This window comes from Leuresthes tenuis, unplaced genomic scaffold (assembly GCF_036924035.1).
Source record: "Leuresthes tenuis unplaced genomic scaffold, fLeuTen1.0.hap1 SCAF_23, whole genome shotgun sequence".
In the NCBI taxonomy this organism is placed as follows: domain Eukaryota; kingdom Metazoa; phylum Chordata; class Actinopteri; order Atheriniformes; family Atherinopsidae; genus Leuresthes; species Leuresthes tenuis.
The window spans coordinates 7,195,931-7,216,162 of record NW_027325377.1 but is presented as its reverse complement, the minus strand read 5'-3'; the positions used below and the strand labels follow the sequence as shown (position 1 = coordinate 7,216,162).

General features: G+C 39.6%; 1 protein-coding gene across 3 annotated transcripts in view; it reads right to left on the bottom strand.

Moving 5' to 3' along the window:
• Positions 1–13,345, bottom strand: part of ptprz1b (protein tyrosine phosphatase receptor type Z1b) — a 64,687-nt gene extending 51,342 nt beyond the window's left edge. For all 3 annotated transcript variants that reach the window (XM_072377580.1, XM_072377581.1, XM_072377582.1), the window contains exon 1: positions 13,097–13,345. In XM_072377580.1, coding sequence (XP_072233681.1) covers positions 13,097–13,160 — 64 coding nt within the window. In that variant the 5' untranslated portion in view covers positions 13,161–13,345. The remainder of the gene's footprint in view (positions 1–13,096) is intronic.
• Between the last annotated feature and the right edge of the window lie 6,887 nt (positions 13,346–20,232).

The following is a 20,232-nucleotide window of genomic DNA, read 5'->3' as shown; positions in this document are numbered from 1 at the left end:
ACATCCAGTGTCACAATCCAGACTTTAAAATTGTTACAGTGTTTCTGTAGGCGTTTTTAGTGTGTGTGTGTGTGTGTGTGTAGGGCAGTGTTTCTCAATTCTGGTCCTCATGATCCACCGCCCTGCGTGTTTTCAATGTTTCCCTCCTCCACCACACCTGATTCAAATGAATGGCTCCTTATCAGGCCACTGCAGAGCTTGATGATGAGCTGATCAAGAAATCGATACGTATTTTTCCATTGACCAAAGTATGTGTTTTACGATCTGTCAAGACATCCCGTTGAATGCTTACAGATATACCCAAATTTGACTAGTGAATAGTTATAACCAGCTCTACATATGAAGCCATGCAGCTTTTCATGATTCAACCATATTCTGCACTGTATACGATTATCTTCTTTGTCCAGATGAATGAAAACCTCAGAGTGAAGTCCTGTAGAAGAGGTTATGAGTTAATGAGATTAGGCTCCACATTTAATGCTCCATGAAAAAAAAAACTGCTGAACAGACTGGGTATTGTCCCACGGGGACTCAATGACATTAAAGCTGCAATATAAAACCTTATCAGAAGAGCTTATCATGTGTATGTGCATATGCACATCCTTGTGTATAATAGAGCCATTGAAGTGTCTTTCACTCCAGCTGTTCTTAAGCGGAAGCAGGGGGTTTTTTTGGGGGGGGGGGGCTTGTGAGAAAGTGTGTGTGCATGCATGGGTTGTTATGAGGTGTTCATGAAAATATGGGTAATTGTGTTGGAGGTGGTAATGCAGTTGAGCAGCTGTGGTGCGCACACGAACATGCACAGTGTCAAGTAACCCTCTATAAGTCCATCCAAATGGGGTATCACAAATTCTCTGACAACCATTTGGCTGCATAAAAGTCCAATAAAACTGTTATTTGAAACTCTGCTTTGCTTCAACGATGCATACATGCCAGTGACAAATGAAAAGTGATCCCTGCTTTCTGCTGGGTCTCCGTGGGATAAAAAGCTTAGTGTATTTCAGGATGACTGCGGTTTAAATGACTAATAACCTCAATGACAGCATGAATCAGTGATGTAAGCAGAGCTGCTTTGGGTTGAAAATTATTTTCCGTGTATTTCAGCTGCAGGTAGTGAAGTTCCACTATTTTGTTCATGCTAAAAATTAAACAAGCCTTTGTAGATTCTGTCGAAAACATTCACACCACAACGAACACACCTCCAACAGTGTAGGGCATCACGGAAAAGATTTTTGAGCGGAGAAAAGCTTTGAGGCAGGATATATTTTGTTAATTCACAGCAACTTAACTATTAAACTTTTACATTTATACATCAATGTCAATTCCTTCTGTAAGATGTGTGTTCCCTCTAAACAGTTCAAACGCTGATTCGGGCCTGGCTCCAGCATCTAAAAACTGGTGCTAAAATAGCACAGTTTGCAGGGAAAAAATTATGATGGGGTAAGGGTTGTAGAGACCTACCAGACCAACTAAAATCCTGTGAATGCTATTTTCTAAAATCCCAAAGCTAGCGTAGTGTCCAATCTTCTTAATTCAAGAAAAAGAAAATTAAGTAAAACGTGGCGCTGTAACATGGATGTGAAGCCAAAGCAGCAGCAGAGGTATATAAGATTGGTGCTCCCCTCATTTTACTGATGTTTAATTTCACTACTGACATTTTTTTAGGCTGCTCAATGTGCCGCATAAAGCAGCATTCAACTGAATTTATTATCAGCGTTGCTAAAAACATGGTCATGTGTTTTAATATCACCAGCAGGCATTCACAGATCTGCTCAGAACTGTGTGTATAAATCCCATTTGCAGTACAATTCATACGATACAGCACCAGGATCGCTTGGGCTTATCTGTGATGGGTGGTTTTGGACAGGAAAAAAAAAAGAATTAAACCAGTACAATATCAACCTCTGAGTAGAGTAGATAGCTAAAAAAAATTGTGGTTAGCAAGGAAAAAACAAATCCAAAATGGGGCTGGATCAAGCTACTTTGGTGGTAAATTTGTTCCAAGATACATCTTTTGTTTTCTCACTGGACCTAAATGAAATTTTCAAGGCCTTCTTCATTACACCCTTGAACACCATAGAATTAGTTAAAAGCCAGGACTTACGGACATGAACAAGCACGTTTCCAACACTTTTTAGCCTGATGTTGGGATGTGCCTGATGAGCTGTGAATGCCAGAGATCCTGCAAGGGACTGACCTCAAATTTTTTGCTTTTAACTGAAAATCATGCAGGAAGCACATATGTTAAAAGGAAGCTGTGACACAGCTATGTTACACAGACACACGTGAGACATCTGCTCAGACTTGTGTCGAGGGATTCACACCTGGGCACACATGCATCTAAGTCTCACACAAATGAGCTGAACGCTAAATTATCATAGAGGATTAGTTAAGTAATGATGCATGTGTTAGCAGAGTGTGATGTGAGGGGACATTTAGGCCACACACGTGCCGACGGATACACACAGGAGACTGACAGAAACAAGCCAGTTGGCTTATGTGTGCCTGTATCTTTTTGATGTGTGTGGTGAATGTTTTAACCTAATTCCTGCTTTCCTGTCAGTGGCGAGTATTCTGGGCACGAGAGCAATGAGTTTTGGTTAATCTACTGTGCATGTATGATTGCACATGTCCACCTCGGTTATGAGGGAACAGTGTATGTGTGTGTGTGTGTGTGTCTGTGTGTGTGTGTGTGTGTGTGTGTGAGTGTTGCGCACTAATCTGCCTGCCCAGTTAGGGCAGTGAGATGTACCATTTCCATCTGCTTGGCACAAATTGAGAAAAATGCTTTGTGTATGTGGATGTGCGCAAGTGTGTGTGTGTGTGTTTAAGATTAGTAATCCGGTCTTGGTTCAGTGGAGCAGGGTTGCAAACTAATGCATAAGCTCCTGGTTTTAAAAAAACAGGATCTTTTTTAAGATTTCCTGGGATTTGAATGAACAGATCCCTCTTTAACCAGGAGAGTTTAAAGTCTGCTTTTGTTTTTAGCAATAGCGGAATAACACAAAGATGTAGACAAAGAAGGAAATACAAGAACTAAATTAATGATCATCTACAGCAAAACCAATAGCCTTGCTGAAGATGATCAACAATTAATTTGTTGTCTTTAAAATAAAGTGACTACACTTGCATATCAACAAGTGTCGAGGAGATGGATGAAACTCTTTCATTGAGGAATCTATTCAACCTGCTTTCCATCAGCATTCCATCTGAATCAGCAGTGTTTCCATGACAACAGCTCACAGCGTCATGACAACGGAAGAGCCCTCGATGGCGTGTGGAACACCCTGACTTCCTGTCAGCTTCCTGCCCTGACTCTTTCTATCACCATGGATACAAAACCATCCCATCTCCTCACTGTTTTTCAGAGCAGGGTCACGTCCTCACTTCTGTTTCAGACGGCAAACACACCAGACGTGCACACCCTGGGATAATAACACACAGACACATGTATAAACTCTCAGACCTGTGTGTATGTGGGGGGTGGGGGTTAATCAACTTTAAACCCTTGATTGGTCACACCCGCAGCCTCTTAATGGCGATTTCTTCCTGGGAAAAGAAAGTTTATGCTGTGCTGAGATCCAGTTAACTTCTCCTTTGCTTGTCTTTGAATTCTCCACTTCACAAAGCAACAGTCAAGCTTCTTCTATCAAACCAATTGGTTCTGGTTCCTACGAAACTTCAACACAGCTACAAAATAATGATTTTTCTGCAGCTTATAAGAATGAAGTCCTTTAACAAAGTGTTCCTTTCTTTAACACACTTTACTTTGAGAAACAGAGTTTTTAATGTATTTTTATGTCTTCTGTTTCTCCTTTTCTACTTTCAGCAATAAAAAAAACTTTTAGTTAGAGAAAAGCAGCTTTGGGTCCTCTACCTTTGTTTCAGAAAAATTCAATGTAGATCCATTTTACTAGTTGTTTTCCTTTTCATTGTATATGAATAAAAGAAATTGTGGGTTACAGACACAGGTCTGACCAACAACTCCTCATCAAAATGACCAAATAGGTTGTTCCTTCATGCCCTTGAATACAACCTATGGGGCATCCTTTAAAATACCCACCCCTACAGGTAGCCGGAGGATCACATTCATACATACAAAGCAAACATCATTTCTCACAGTGCAAAGTGATGGTTTGTATGTGCTTGAATCAACAATGATGAACATTTGATCATGAAGTGAGACAACAAATGTGGAAATTGTGATGGGTGGAGTGAGACGTGGAATATCTACAGCAGGACACAGCAATATGTCACCGTTGTCATGTTGCAAAACATAATCTGTGATTCCGTACTTAGAAAAGGAAATTTTGAAAAATCAGGTAAATCTACTATCACTGTATGATCTTTTTAACCCTTTATTGTGACACTGTGTTTTGTACGGTGGAAAATTGTTGCCGGTACGTGTCCTGAGATCAGGTTGCTCATCAACAGCTCAGAAGATGCACAGCTTAGTAGCATGTACCAAAGATAATCAGCAATCTTGTTAGTTGAGAAGCTAGAAAGTTGCTGAAAAATGAATGAAAGACTAATTTGATTATCAAAATGTTTCCAAATGAATGCTTGATCAACTGATGAATTAATTAACTAATCAGTGCTTCTGACAACACCATCCTATCCTTGATGAGGTTTGGGGGACAAAGGGATCAAATCTATTAGGGATGTGCTCCCTCCCACCATTTCAAGAGAAAAATTATATTCTAAATCAAAGGGTATTATTCATCCATTTTGTGATTGATAAAAACCCACAACTCAACTACCCACAACTCCCAAAGCAATTACTTTTTGATACCTAAAAAAAAAGGAACACTTTACCTCTGCAACATTGAATGGGAGGGGTGGACCAAAGAGAGGAACTGGGACTGAGCCATGGTCCATGGTTTCTGATAGTAGCTCTTGTAAAGTTTGTTAAGAGCTAGCATTTGCTTTACCTCTTTAAGATCAAAAACTTTGGTCCAGCTTGGTGATTGCAGTCGCTAACATCAGCAACACAATGCAATGTCACAACTCTCAGCAGCAGAGAGGGAAGTAGGGTTATCTGTCACAGTGTTCTATCTGGATGTAGGTCTATGGAAAAAGGCTATAACATGGAGTGTTGCCAAAATCTGCACAAAACAGCCACAGAGTCAAACTTCAGAAACACCATGACAAGGAGAACAATGCAATGCAACAATGTGTGACACAACGTGGTGAATACATCTCTAGAGATTAATCAGGCTCTGCATCAAAGTATTAAAACCAAAATGTGGACAAACCAGCTCTATTAGCAGTCAATGTAACAAGTATCTAATTCTTATTAAGAATTCTCAGCTTTACACAAATATCTACAGAGGAACCAACCTAAAAGAGTGATTTGTGATTTCTATGTTGAAGTCTGATATGCACATCTACTGGCCAGCTGAGTACTTACAAGGTTCTCTCCCTCTCCGGTAGTCTGAGTCCTTGGTGCCAGCCTCTTAAAAAAAACAGCAGCAGCTTTTGTATGTGGGCAAAGACAGATACAGACAGCCATTGTCTGGAGCTGTAACTTCAGACAGACTTTCTCAACTGGAGAGACCACAGAGAGAGCATTGGCATTTGTTGATTGAACATTTTAGCATTGGTTACAGTGACTTAGTTTCACTCTTCCTCTCCTCTTCACCTTTTGTTCTCTGGTATCCCGCAATCATCCTTTTCTACTGCAAATATTTTGCTCGCCTTGCTGCTTTTTCAAGGCAAATGTTGAATGTATTTCCTTTCTTTGGTCATCCTTCATCTTTTACTATGCAGCATACACTTGCAGAAGATTTCAGCCAATTCTTCTGATGGGAATCACTAAGCTTTTCCATTGAACATTTTTACTGATTGTTGTCACTTGGTGCTTTCAGACAGCAAGAACCTTTTCAAAACTCTTCTAACTATTAGAGGAAGAAAGCCTTTTTTTTGCGTAACTATTGCCGGAACTGCAGATGATCAAAAATAATAGAATTTTCATTCATAGAATTCCATTTGTAATGTCTCTTTTCAGCTCATCCGTAGGATTAGATACCCTGACAGCTCTAGCGGTTGGTCCCCATGAAGTAGGCGTATGGGGACTACAAAAGCTGTAATGCAAATTTTTCCTAATGGGGCAACCCTTTATGAACAAATTTGAATTAATTTTGATTTGGAATTAATTGGATTATAATTTGACTGGATTTTTTAAGTGCCTTAAAATGACATGTTGTGAATTGGTTCTATATGAATAAAACTGAATTTAACTGAATTGGCTGGTTGAACACAAAATTAAACTGTCCTCTACTTTAAAATGTGGAAGCAACCAGCAAATGGCAATGGCTGACTTGGGTTACGTATGGAAACTTTTTTTTTCACCCCAACCAAGTCATTTTGTTGGCTAAACCCAATTAATAAGTGAAATGAGAGTTTCAGTAAAGTGCTGTTGTGTTACTGACAGAACTTGTGTTTGTTTCTATCTCACTTCACAAAACAAAGGCCCATGATTAAACGGGCAGCACCTACCTTACCTGCTCCATCCAATCAACCCTCCTTCCTCCTTATGAGGATTTTCTTCTGTCTTTAACAAAGACTAGCTAACGATGTTTGCTCAAATGTGAAAATGCTTGTATGAGTCGCATTTCCCTTTGGACTCTTGTGGGGGCAGTACTTCACAGGATGCTGTCATGAGCTGTATTGAGGGGTATAAACAAATGACTTATGCAGCTGTTTCAGTTGGAGGCCTTGTTGTACACACAGGACCTAAACCAACCTTTACAATAAATAAACGTTGATAAAAAGTTTGCCGTCAGTTCTTTTAGTACTTAAAATATTACATGAAGCTCAGAGGAATTCGTCAACAATATACCTAAGGTTTATTGAGTCTAGATGTAGCATGACTCTGACTTCTCTTCCAAGCAGAGAAACGAAAATACTCCATGTAGTACTTCAGTGAGCTTAAAAGTTTGTATCAGCAAGCCCCTGGTAATGCTTGGTCTAATTAAACAGTACGTCAGAATTATACAGCTGCATCCATCCATTTCAGGGACTCTCTAAAATCAGCAATCCAACTTGCCAACTTCACATCCTCTTTTACTGTGAAAGTAAGTTTTTATTTTTTTAATTTTTGCCACTTTGGGATACTTTGAATGTCAAGACTTTCTGAAAATGTGTTGCTATTATCTCCATAAACAAATTTTCATTTCATCTCCCCTTGAGATCAGCTATAAAAACCTCCAGGTAGTCCAATTCATTTGCACAAATACACAGTTCAATCCCCCAAGAGCCTGCTGTATATGACTATAAAACAAAACAAAAGCACCCAACTTACCCACATTTCATGTCCAGTACAACCTGAGACATCTCATAAAACATGAAAGATGTTAAAGGAGTCATCCGCCAAAACACTCTTTTACTCATTGCCTAAGATGCAGAGATATCCAACATTGTTAGTTGAGTTAGCTTGGCATCCCTGACACCTGACACCATCACAACTGTGTGTTGGCTTTAAGGGTTCGTCAAACTTTTCAAGCTCAAACTTTTAATGATAATTTACTCCAAATGTAACAGTTGTTTGCAATTACCAATTTAAACATTTATTATTTGTAATTTATGATCTTTGGACACAATCTCTCTTTAAACATTTCCTAGTACATAATCAACTTGAGTAACTTGGATATAAAAAGATGAGCACCGTATCCCATTTTCACCTTTGAGACATTGTCCTTCTTCCAGTCATTGCTGACAAAAGAAACGCACCAACGACAGAGGAAAGTTCTGATTGACACAAGTGTTTCATTGCGCTGAGTTTACTGTCCAAGCTGTTCAGCATCAAACAGATCCAGCTGTCCTCGTGGCACAGAACGCCTTCAAAATAACCATGACAGTATGCTGCCATGGTAAGAGCAGACTGAGGCTAAGTGGATTAGAGAATGAGAGCACTTATGAATATAATTCTTTAGATGGAGAGACTAGATGAAAAGCTAACAGAGAGAAGAGAGACAGAGGAAAGGAAGACAAATTAGCAAAGTAGAAAGCAGGCAATCAATTATTCAATGTAACATCTGTGGTTTTTAGCAATGTAACTCCTGCTTCAGTAGTTTTTAACATACATGTTTTCCTCTTTTTTTAAACCACTTATCTGTGTAATATTCAATGGTAAACCTGTCTGTGATTCAAGAGAATTCAACTGAAGGAGGATTTGGTTAATTAAACCTTTGTTTAATGTTTGCTTTTTTTCCTGCTAAAAATTAAAACAGATAAGATGGCTTTCTTCCAAGACAAATTTCTGCCAAATAAGATTTTTTTGGAACAGTTTATGTGTGTGTGTGTGAGAGAGAGTTTTAGTTGTATACCACAATGGGAACTTACTGAACACCAGGGGACATCCCGTTAAAGTGGAAAACAAAATGAGGTCAACACTGCTCCTGACAGTTTTGATGGAATAAAAAAGGATTAGGGAGAGACCTTAAGATACAACTGTTAAAGGGGACAGTTTAGAGAAATCATTTTTTTCTGTGATTGAGCAGATATTTTCATGTCTGAAGTAAATGGTAAATGGACTTGAACTTCTAGTCTAACTGACCACTCAAAGCGCTTCACTACATGCCGCATTCCCCCACTCACACACATTCATACAGCACGTCTTAAGATACTTAACTACGTGCTTTTTCTAATCATTCATACACCAGTGATACACTGGGAGGCAACGTGTCTTGCCCAAGGACGCTTCGACATGTAGAAGCCAGAGTCGAATCACCGACCATCCGATTGGTGGGCGACTGCTCTTCCTCCTGAGCTACAGCCGAAGTGACTAACCCACTCAAAAACTCAGACACAGTAGCACTCTCTCGTTTTGTTAGGAGCTGCCTCAGTCTGAAAATATCCTATTCAGTGAGCCTTTTTGATTTGTGGGTTACTGTTTTCTCACAGAGCCAGTCAGCCAACCTCCCCAACTTCATCTTAACCAACAACTTCTCTGCATTTACACTTAATGTATATGTTTAAGACAGATGAGCAATATTGATGAGTGAGTGAAAAACAGCACAAGGGCCTGAGGAAAAGAATATGAAGCTGCAACTCTTATCCGCACACACACTCACTCACCAGAGTTTTACCAAAGAGGCTGACAGAAGCAAAATACCCACAGCGTACATTCTCATCCACAGCCACAGCAGAACGTGCACAGAAAAAGGCTGCGGTGTATATGTGAAAACAGTTACACCAACCCAAATCATGAAATACATACATTGGTTTGGTTATACTGGACTGGTTACAGTCATAATACAGAGAAGCTGATTCCTTTAAACTTTGCAGCAAAGACTGTGTTACAAAACTGTGTTACAGTCTTTTACACATTAGGTCTGCAGCTTATCGGCACACAACAAACTACACACATCAAGCCGGAATCATGGGTTCAGCTGAGTGACAACAGTGTAGTCGATGAGGGTAGGCTTGCTCTTACATACATAGACCATTTTGCATCTGTTACTACTTACCTTGCTGGCTCAGAACGGCATCAGCGGAGGATCAATGATCGACTGAAAACGTGCGTCTAGTCATTGAGAATGAATTCAATTCCATTTCAATCAAATTTTCAGATTATTTTGAAACACCCAGTCCTTGTTAATATATTTCTTCAGTTAAGTAAATTACATAACAGATTATTAGATTTTAAGGTAAAAACACAGCAAAAACAAGAGTTTTAAATTGTTTTAAATTCCTCCTTCTGAGGTTAAGCAAGTGAAGAATCAGCTGAAGTTGAAGCTAGACAAAGATACAGAGGGAGGAGGCTGGATAACCTTGTAGAGTCACAAAACTATAGCCTGAAAATCTGCACGGCTCACTGAATGACATATTTTCCTTTCTAGGGGGCTGAAAACAAAGTGCCTGGGTTATGTTTTTCATATTTTTGGGTTGGTAGTGACTTCAGACACCCAAATACATACTCTCAAGCACAGAGAAAAGTGACTTTTCCCTTTTAAAAGGGATACCCCCTTTAATATAATATTAGACATATTTGAAGTGTCACTCTGTGAATTTTCAATTGTGCCAAAAATCTGTTCTATTATGCAGCTTTAATGAAATACTGACCAATATTACAATTATAGTTCAACTGGACAAATGTCGTGATTAAAAAAAAGGTTTGTTTGTTGACAACTGCACTGATATGCATCATTAACTAACCGTACTGACATGCATATTGTGATTCATTGCATATCTGACCGTGAGATATCGCTGCTCCCTTCATGTTATTCATACATTTAGACACTGAGTTTGTTATGTGTGCCAGAATACAAGTGCCAGTATTCTGTAGCCAATTAGTATTATACCACTGGGCTTTCTATTATGTCACCGGATGCAACCTCTGCTTCGGTGGCCAGATGGTATTTCACAAGCAGAACATATGATCACTGAGGTCACATTAAACACATCATATTTCAATTTGGCATTTTTCACAGGGAAATGAAGAGAGAACTAAGTATCTGATTATTACTGTTGTTTGGTGAAGAAGATTAGATCATATACACACACTGTGCAGGCTGTTATGTCACTCCATCTAACCCACTTTACACCAATTTCAACACAAATACCATGGCTAAACTAATCATAGAATATCAAAATATGACTAATGACTGTAGCAAGACAAGAAAACAGTTGGTAGTCAGCGTTATGGTCATGAGTCACCACACTGTTGCACACAACCTGATTCTCTAAGAGATATAACAGTATCAATCATCTTACATGTGAAATAAGAAATTTGGAGTTCTTGTACTGAGCTATTTCTGATAGGAATCTGAATATGTTGTCCCCAATATGATAAAACACAATCTGTTATGGGCAGAAAGCATCAGATTGGGTCGTGCTGTGAAAGCTGAGTGGAATGAGGTAAAGACTGGGGTCTGCTGTGAGTACAACTCCAACAACCAGCTGAACTGAAACAGATTAGTTTCAAATCTCTAACCAGTAGGATTCAAAGGATGCTACAACTCCAAGTTTCAAATGCTTCTGTTTACATATATCTAAAACCAAACACGAGCCATATTCTTGCTTTCCTGGAGTGAACTGCGCATCTAAGCAGTGTGTGCAATGACCACTGAGTTGTACTCCATATGGAAGGAACCATGCTGAAAGGCATATGGCTCAATGAGGAAGACTATTCAGTGGCAGTGTGGACTGAAGAAATAAGGCCAGGATGAGCACAACCACAACGTAACAGTGGTTTGTATGTATGCGTTTGCATGGAAGAGGGAAAGAGCAATCGAGGCATACTGAGAGACAGATGGCTGGCTGGTGGTGTTTCTACCACCTAAGGGAAATTCTATTTCTTTCACTACTACTGTAAAACATTAGAATAAATATTTTAATCAAAATGCTCAAGGTAAAGATAGCACAGTGAATCTTATTAACTAACTGATCACAGACAAACTTTAACTACAAAATTAGCACTAAGATGAAGGGAGCAGAGAGTCGAGCGGAAACCGATCTCGGTTCTTTCCAGTCGCAGTTCCGGAGATCATTTTGTTTCAAGGATCTCCAGTTAATTAAGGAGCAGCTTCTTCCCACAGGTGACAGCAGGTGGAAGGAGGAATTAAAGGGCAGTGGCATTTATGGGAAATGTGATGCTTCATTTGCTGAAACTCAAGCAGTGGTCGTCACGCTGCTGTGATTGAAAGCAACCAATCAAAAGTGAGGGGAGAATGACAGCACTCACTCACCCCATCTACCCCCAACATGTTTATTTTTGTCAAATGCTTAGAGTTCATCTAGTAAAAAGGACAAAAGAAATCTCTTCGGCTCATCCGAGTTAATCTGATCGCACAAAATCTCATCAAATGGTACACAAGTGTGCAGGTTTGAGCTCAGGACCTGAACGCGTCTGAAAACCTCAGATCTCGGCCTCAGAGGTGGAATGTCATGAAATCTACCTCCTGCAGCTCTGACGAAATAACAAAATAAGTCAGATAACCTCTTTAAGAATGAATGATAGACACGTTAGGTGATTTTTGGTTTGTCAAAGGCCAAATCAAATCTTTAAACAAGGCTTTGTTTACGATGAGTCGCTGTCGTCTGTCAAATTAAGTAAAAATGGAAGCTGATTGCAAAAATCAATCAATTTTTCTCTTACTTAACTAAGTTTTGAAGGCATCCTGTTAATTCATGATTAAACATCCTATTAAAGTGACCCAATTAGAAGGTGTGCTCACAAACCTGACTCCCACAGCTCAGATGCTGGTCTGTTTTGAGGTGACAACTTCTTTTGTTTCTTACTTTTATGCTTTTGGAAAATAAGCACACAGACAGAATGTATAAGACGACTGTTTCCTCAGTGTCACAGCCCCACCAGCTACTCAAATCGGCACCCTGTCCTGTTCTCAGATGCTTTTACCAGAGGGAACTGCGATTTTGACGTCTGCTACCTGGCAGCTGTTTTAGCTGGCTGTATTTCTTACAGAGCTCCATGAATTTAATGCTGAGCCAGCAGGTTGGCAAAAAGCAGCTTACATGGTCAGTCAAAAAAATCTTTCTAGTGATTCAGTCAATCTTTGTGGGTATATAGCACCTTCTAGCAATTCTTACACCATAATGAGGTATTTAAACTGCTTCAAGTTTCAAATACCTTTTCCATAATTTAAAGACACGGAATAACCGAAAACAACGTTAAGCCTTCCATAAATTAGTTCTTGACTCCACTTAGAGCAGCTTGAACATCAAATCCAGAAAACAAACAGACAGCACATGGTCAGTGTTGGATATTTCAGTCATTCTTCAGGTCGTGTTTGGACACGCAGTTCACGCTCGAAGCCTGATCGCGGAGATCCGTGCGTGTGCTGCAGGTGACTCCCACTAAACTAAATCTGAGTGGACAAAAAGAAAAACCCTGCTGGTAGCCTCCACTGGTGTGCCACATTTCTACTTCTAATGTGCTCCTTCTGAGCACCCTGCATTTAAAATGCCGCTGAAGGCAGGTTCTGAAACACAGATTCAAAGTGAGCTGCGTGTCTGTGGGGATTTAACTGGCGCACCGCTCAAATCTTCACAACGTTCAAAGCGCCTGTGAGCATCACGTAAACCACCAGTCATTTGAAAAGAAAGAAATGCATAACTCTCGACAGTTTCTTACCTATTTGGCTTAAAAGAAGCAGGTGTGGAACGAGCATTTCGCTCCTCAGAACTGTGCAGTCCATGGCTTCAGCGAACGAGTTCAACGCAAAGAGGCTGAATGTGGGTTTATGGGGGACGAACGAGGAGTCGGGTGCGTAAAGATGCGCTAAGAGGTCATCGTTCCGACTGACTGTCCCGGCTCTGAGTGGGACAGCGGGGTTGTGAGCTCGGTGTGGACTAACTCGGCTCGGCTTGGTTCGACTGGGTTTGGTTTGAGGAGAGCGGGCTCGCTCGCTGGTTGGTTGGTTGGCTGGCTGCGCTCGCGTATAGCAGACTGACTGTGCGCGCGCCGCCCAGTGCCTTTAACGGAAATCACTGTATCGGTTCTGTAATGTTCTCCTGATATTACCCTGAGGACATGCTGTGAATCTGCACCAGTTGGGATTTACTGGCTCTTGTCAGCTGTGCTGCAGCCCTGTGCCCTTTATTTTACACACTATTTGTGACACAATTATTTTATTATGAGCTTGATATAATTGGTATCGTGTTGACAGCAAAATTACAAATAAAGAATGTCATGAGGACTTTGTTTTGGATATCGAAAGATTGATTTGTCACTGCATGTTTTTTAAAATAACATTTTGGTCTCATGCTGTGTTTCAGTGATCCATTTTTGCACTAATTAAGATTATCTGAAATTGATCTAACAGAACAGTGACAGTTAAACGTATGGTAAGATGATACAAACATACCTTGTCCTACAAATGAGTACCACACAGACAGACAATATGGACTATAGTACTGTCCAAACTATTGAACCACCCCTCATCCTTTAAATTTTCAACAAAGGAGTCAGACTTTCTTTTGATCTTTTAAAGTACTCTTGAGCAATAGTTCTCCAGGCTTTCTAAAGGTTTCTTTGAAGTTTTTCTTTGGACATTGTGACATTTCAATCCAGACCTGACCATTTGAAAAGGAATGTGTTTTTTTTTGTTTGTCAAGCCACTTAATGCTGACATATGAATCATTCGAATATAGGAAGCCACCTAACTCAAGGGCTGAAACAATGTTGTGTCTTCACATAACAGGCAGCATAGCAAAAAAAACTATTTTAAATAGTGTCTTTAGGCACTTTGTTACAAGCAGCCGGTCACAAAGACACTTCATTTGTTCCCATTTCTTTGGTTGATTTCACAGACATAAAATAGTATTATTCCACCAATAAGGCGATTACAAAAAAGAGCTAATAGCTGAAAACTTGGCATGTCTCAGTGTGGTGTGCAGTGTGCCCTTAAAATATTTGAGGAAACTGGACAAGTGGAGGACAAAAGAAGAAGGGCCGGGCCTAAAAAACTATCTACAGCAAATGAACATCATCTGAAAGTGATGTCCTTAAGAAAGAGGAAAAAATCCAGCAAATATCTGACACAGGACCTGAGAGATGCCTCTGGATCTTCAGTTGATCCATCTACTGTTGGCCCAAGCCTCAGAAATGGTCTCCATGGAAGGGTGGCTGTCAAGAAGCCATTCTTAAGGAAGGGAAACAGGGAGAAAAGGCTGAGCTATGCCAAATGACACAAGAACTGGACTAAAAATGAGTGTGGCAACAGGTCTTATGGAGGGATGAATCCTCCCCAGGACCCTGACCTTAACATTATTGAAATAATATGGGACAGATAATGAAAGACAGCCAACATCCAAAACGAGCTTTGGAATGTCCCTTAAGAAGCCTGTAGAACTATTCCTGAAGACTACTTACAGAAATTACAGAAAGCTTGTCTAAGAGGGTTCAGGCTGTGTTGAAGAATTAAATATTGACTTTCAAGCTTGTTTGGATAGTCCAAATCCTTTGCCTTAATACTCTATTTCCCTTTATGTTTGCACATGTTTCAATAAATTGTTACACCTACTTTCCATTTTCCCCGCAATATATAAAGAAAGGAGGGGTGGCTCAAGATTTTTGCAGTACAGTGTGTGGCCTGCTGAATCGAAAGCAATATTACATAATACAGCAACAACATGCATCCAACTGAGCAAGGACTGTCCAGTAGCAGAATCAGTGTATGTTTATTTGTGATGGAGTTTCCCATGAACTACACAGCAGCGTAGGTCAAAGTGTGTAAGTGTACATGTGTGTGTCTTGTGAGAAAGAATGAGCGTGGTTCCACGAGCAACAGGCTTAAATGGTACAACAGCACAAGGTTTCGGGAGCTTGTAGATATTTGTGTGTGTGAGGCGAGCTTCAGTCACACAAAAACATGCAGCTCTTGTTACTTGCATGCATTTATTAGCATAAATTAGGAGAGATAATCCCCTTTAATTTAGGCAGGAGCCTTGTCTCACTTGTTGGACCAACATTTTTTTTTGGATGCTTGTTACAATATCCTCCCTGCTTCCGGGACATAAGCCGGAATGTGAATGCTTGTTTGTGGGAGAATATGTTGATTGCAACAACAGTCTGTGTAACAAAATTAGATAGAAAAGAGAACCAAAAAAATAAACAAACAAAAAAAAAAACCTGTAGGGAGAATAAAACTGCTTCAGCACTCCATGGCCTCCTGCTAAATGTCCTGAGCTTTCCCACATCCTGTTACCATGAAAAGCTGATTCTGTTTTCATCGCACACAGGCAGCTATAGATTATGGATTACGTGATTGCACTCTCTGTCCTCTCTCTGGCCATGTATTCACACCACAACTGGAACGTGGTCAATAACTGAACCTATTTCACTTAGATCTGATTTGAAAAGATGGACAGCTTTTGCTGTCAAAACGTTTGCTTAATTTTGTTCTCTCTGGTTGATAAAAAGAGGTTATGAGTATAAAGAAATTACAAAACTGTTCCATGTTAATTTTTTAGAGAAAAAAAGTCCTCTCCTAATGGTATCCATTTTGCAATTTGATGACATGCACATGTTTAAGTATGTGTGTGTTTTGTGGGTCTGAACCCCTGTTACCATGACAGTGGATGCAGTTTGCAAATTAACTGTGATATCGACTCCCAGCGAAGGCAACTGGAGGTCAGTGTCCTGGACACCACTGAGCTGATGTACACAGGTCGATGTGCGTGTCAGAGAGGGGACATTGGTAGTCACTGCCTGCTATGGAGCAACATATTGTAGATCCATTCGTGTAGCTTGCTATTCCAGAACATATATGGCTCAATGGTATAGCTAGCTGATGCTTACAGTATGTGGCCTTATAAAGTTGGTCATTTGTGAGACGGGGTCTCTATAAATTTTAGTTATTTTTCTCTCACATCCCACAGATGCTTAAATGGACCAAGGAAAACTGAATAACAGCTCAATGCCTGAAGGCCCTTGGCTGTGTTTGGCAAAGTGGGATAATTCTTACAATATTAGTGGACTATTCAGCCATTTGAGTAATACTTGATTTGATAAGATGTGGGAGAAAAGCTTTCTTTATACTCTAACAGCTCTCAAATGCTATATTTCATTCTGTTTGAATTTTTATTTTCTGTGTTTTCAAGCAAATTAGTGAGGTGCCATGATCCAGTGTTGTTGCACAGCTATCAAAAGCTCTAAATCATTCCATCTTACCCAACTGCAATGTTTTCAACAGCAGCCATCTAAGCTGGAATAGCATTATTCGTGAAGAGGACTAGAAGGGCAGTTTGATTGCTGCGGTATGATGAATTATCCACTAAAACAATTATCACAAATGGGGAAAAAAAAACCTGACATGCCAGTCACAGCAATGCTTTTTTAATATCAAAATGGATATCTCCTGTATGAGCATTACTGCACTGGCCATGAGTTGTGCCTCTTCTCAGTGTCAGTTCAGCCAGGATTACAAGACAAAGGTGACCATGTTTGACAAAGGACAGTTGATTTTTTAAAGAGATTGTAGAGTATAGTGTCATGGATTTGTCATGGCACAAATTACATAAAGCAAAAAATATGTACAAATGACTAACAAGGACAAAATATCTAAACATAGCAAATGCCAGTTATTCGGGTTGTTTATCTTTTATCCTTTTTTTAGATAAAGAAGTCTATTTTAAATTTTTTATGGTTTATTAGGTAAGGATCCACGGAACCTTAGGTATCACCAATGGCATCATCTTTCTGATACTCTCTCAGCCAAGGGTTAAAGGCCCAACTGGACAAACCCAGCAGCTGAAAAACCTTGGAAATACAAAACCATTAATTGTAGTTCTTAGGAAGAATGATATGACCAGGCCCACATTGTCAGGCTCAGGATATTCATGAACCAGCCTACCGTCCTCAGTGTGTGTGTGTGTGTGTGCTGCCAAGAACACGTTTCACTTATTTTTTTGGCCTAATTTTTGTCAAGGAGATAATGGCACACTGTAATAAGACACGAGTTGTTCATCTGAGCTTGTATTTTGCTATCATTAAATCCATGTTTTTTTTTTTAATATGTAAAACTTTAGAATTGAAAGAGGGTGTTTTTTTTTTCTCATGACGTTATAAAGACCAATATAAAGACAGTATCTAAAGGTTGGAAAGTATCAACTGACAAAGCAGCTATAAATGTCTTCTACTAACCAATCAAGCTTTCCCACCTGTTCATGATACCATGTTAATAACTCATCCTTATTCTTAGTCACCTTCAATCTCTTTTTTCTGCAAAACCAGGAACTCCAAATGAAAAGCTCCTTTCCTTCTTTTCTCCATAATTTTCAGAGTTAGTTGTGCAGAGTGAGCATATGACCTATTTGGGGAGAAAAATTGCCAGAGGTAGAGGGAAATTTGCACTGATAAGCCACAACAATAAATCCCCATGCCTTTTACTGTGTGCCTCTCCCTTGTGCCACTCAAGCAGCTATGACCCAGCAAGGTATGGGCTCTACAAGACCTCTGACCGTGTCAGGTGGTATCAGGCAGCAAGATGACAGTAGCAGATCCATGAAAGTCTGTGTTAATTGACACTTCCCAGCCTTTAATCTCTGTCTTTATATATGGGGAGAATCACGGTTTAATTAAAATTCACACTGCTTGTAACGTCCTACTGTACCCTAACCCCCCCCCCTTTTTTAGATTGTTTTTAGTCCATATTTGTTAGGCATTGCTCTCTGTAATGACATACCTGTTAGACATATGAACAGAACAGTGTTTGGGATTATTTCTCTCACTCCAGCTGAAATATGTTAATTTATTGTAACTGTAAGATGTTCAAATCCTCACTGTGGCCTTTTTTTACCCTTTTGATCTTTCATTGAAATTAATTCAATTCAACTAAGTTTGTATGATATAGTGGTATATCACAACTAAAGTCTTCTCAAGGCACCTTCAAGAGACAGTCTAATTCAAGTCAATTACAGCCTGGTTCATTGTAATACAATCATAACCCAATCCAATCAAAATCTGTTAAAATTCATAGTAGTCCAATTTATACAAAGACAATTGTTTTAAAAAGTTGTCTTGCTAAAGAAACTAACAGACTGCATCTAAACTTTTCTTTGATTTAATCTCCCGTCCTGAGCATGAGCGGGGCGACGGTGGAAAGAAAAAAACTCTCTGTTAACAGGAAGAAACCTCTGGCAGAAGCAGAGTCAGGAAAGGTGGCCATCTGCCTTGAACAGAACAGGACAGCAAAGAGGGGACAACAAGCACAAGAGTGTGTAAAGGTGCATCATGGGAGGTCCCCCAGCCAACAGCAGCATAACTTCACGGTGTTAAATTATAGCTGTTGTAAAAATGACCTAAATCTTTTTTATATATATAAATGCAGTTGTGCTTTTGCTGCCAACTTTTGTCTTAAGTTTCTGTACTTGAATTGGCCAAATTGCAAACATTCACTGACAGTGGAGGAAACAAACTTGAAGTGAGGTCAGTAAATCGTGTGTGACATAAATAGCAAATCAAGTTCTGTCTCTGCAGCAGATAGAAAAACACTCAAGTCTCTCACACTCTCTCTCTCTCTCTCTCTCTCTCTCTCTCTCTCTCTCTCTCACACACACACACAGGGTCACAAACACTTACTTTCCTAAGAGGGTGAGCGCCTCGCCCCTGAATCAGGGTGCTCTGGTTTTTCATTCCCTTGAGTCTGCACAAGCACATGAACAGAAATGGATTGCTGCTAGGTGCCATGGCAACCAGTGGGGCTATTCTCAATGAGTGTGGCTGAGGGAGGGAGCAGAAGAGAGAGTTAATCAGCGACCACATTTTCGTTCTGATTCTGCACACTGCCATGCCATGTGCGTGCACACACACACATATGAAAACTTTATTATATGTTCACATAGTAGCTTGTTGTGTAGAAGACGAAGCTTCCAGGGATACGTTATATTTATGCATCTTGATTTGGTTGGATAAATAAATTGATAGTTTTAAACTCAAACAGAAGCAAATCTACCTTAAAGTGTCTAGTTTACACTAATGCATCACTAATATCTGGGATAGGCAAGTAGTGTTTTTTAGAACAAGTTGAAAACAATACAGATAGAAACCAAAACTGATACTGTGTTATTTCATTGTAACAATTTACTCATAACTATTCTTTATATATCAATATCTCATTGGGCAAGAGGATATTCTACTTTATAAATCCAGCATGTATGGGTAGAATGAAGTGGAAGTCAAGTTTGGGATCTGTCTACAATAACAAGTGAAAAGGCAATCTCCCCTTACTCTATCAGCTAATTTACATTAAATTACTCAATAATCAGTTGCAACATTATATCGTCATTATTATCGTCTTTTTTAAATATCATGTTTTTCAGAGACCTTGTGTCAACGTGTTTTCTATATTTATACACAATTCTGGCACAGTCAGTGTGGAGAAAACTACACATTTTCATCACAAAACCATACTGTTTAAGCTATGCTTTTTCTAAGGACCCTAGATAGTGTGCATAAAAGAAGAAAGCGCTTAAGGCTAAAATCGCCATTTTCTATTAAATCATCACTTGCTTCCTTTCACTGGGGTTTAAAAAGATAGTTTCGCCAAATCTGCCACAAATTTATGACAGAAAGCAAGTTCCCTTTGTTTAATTGACCGTATTATTGCCAATTGGTTTATTTACTTGTGTAGTTATTTCTATTTTCCATGTGGCGTTCATATTGACGAATTTCATTGCGCTTCATAACGCTGCGTATTTTCTTTCTACAACTGCGCCATCATCCGGTATGGTTTGTGATGCACGCCAAAACGTCATCAACATGCGACA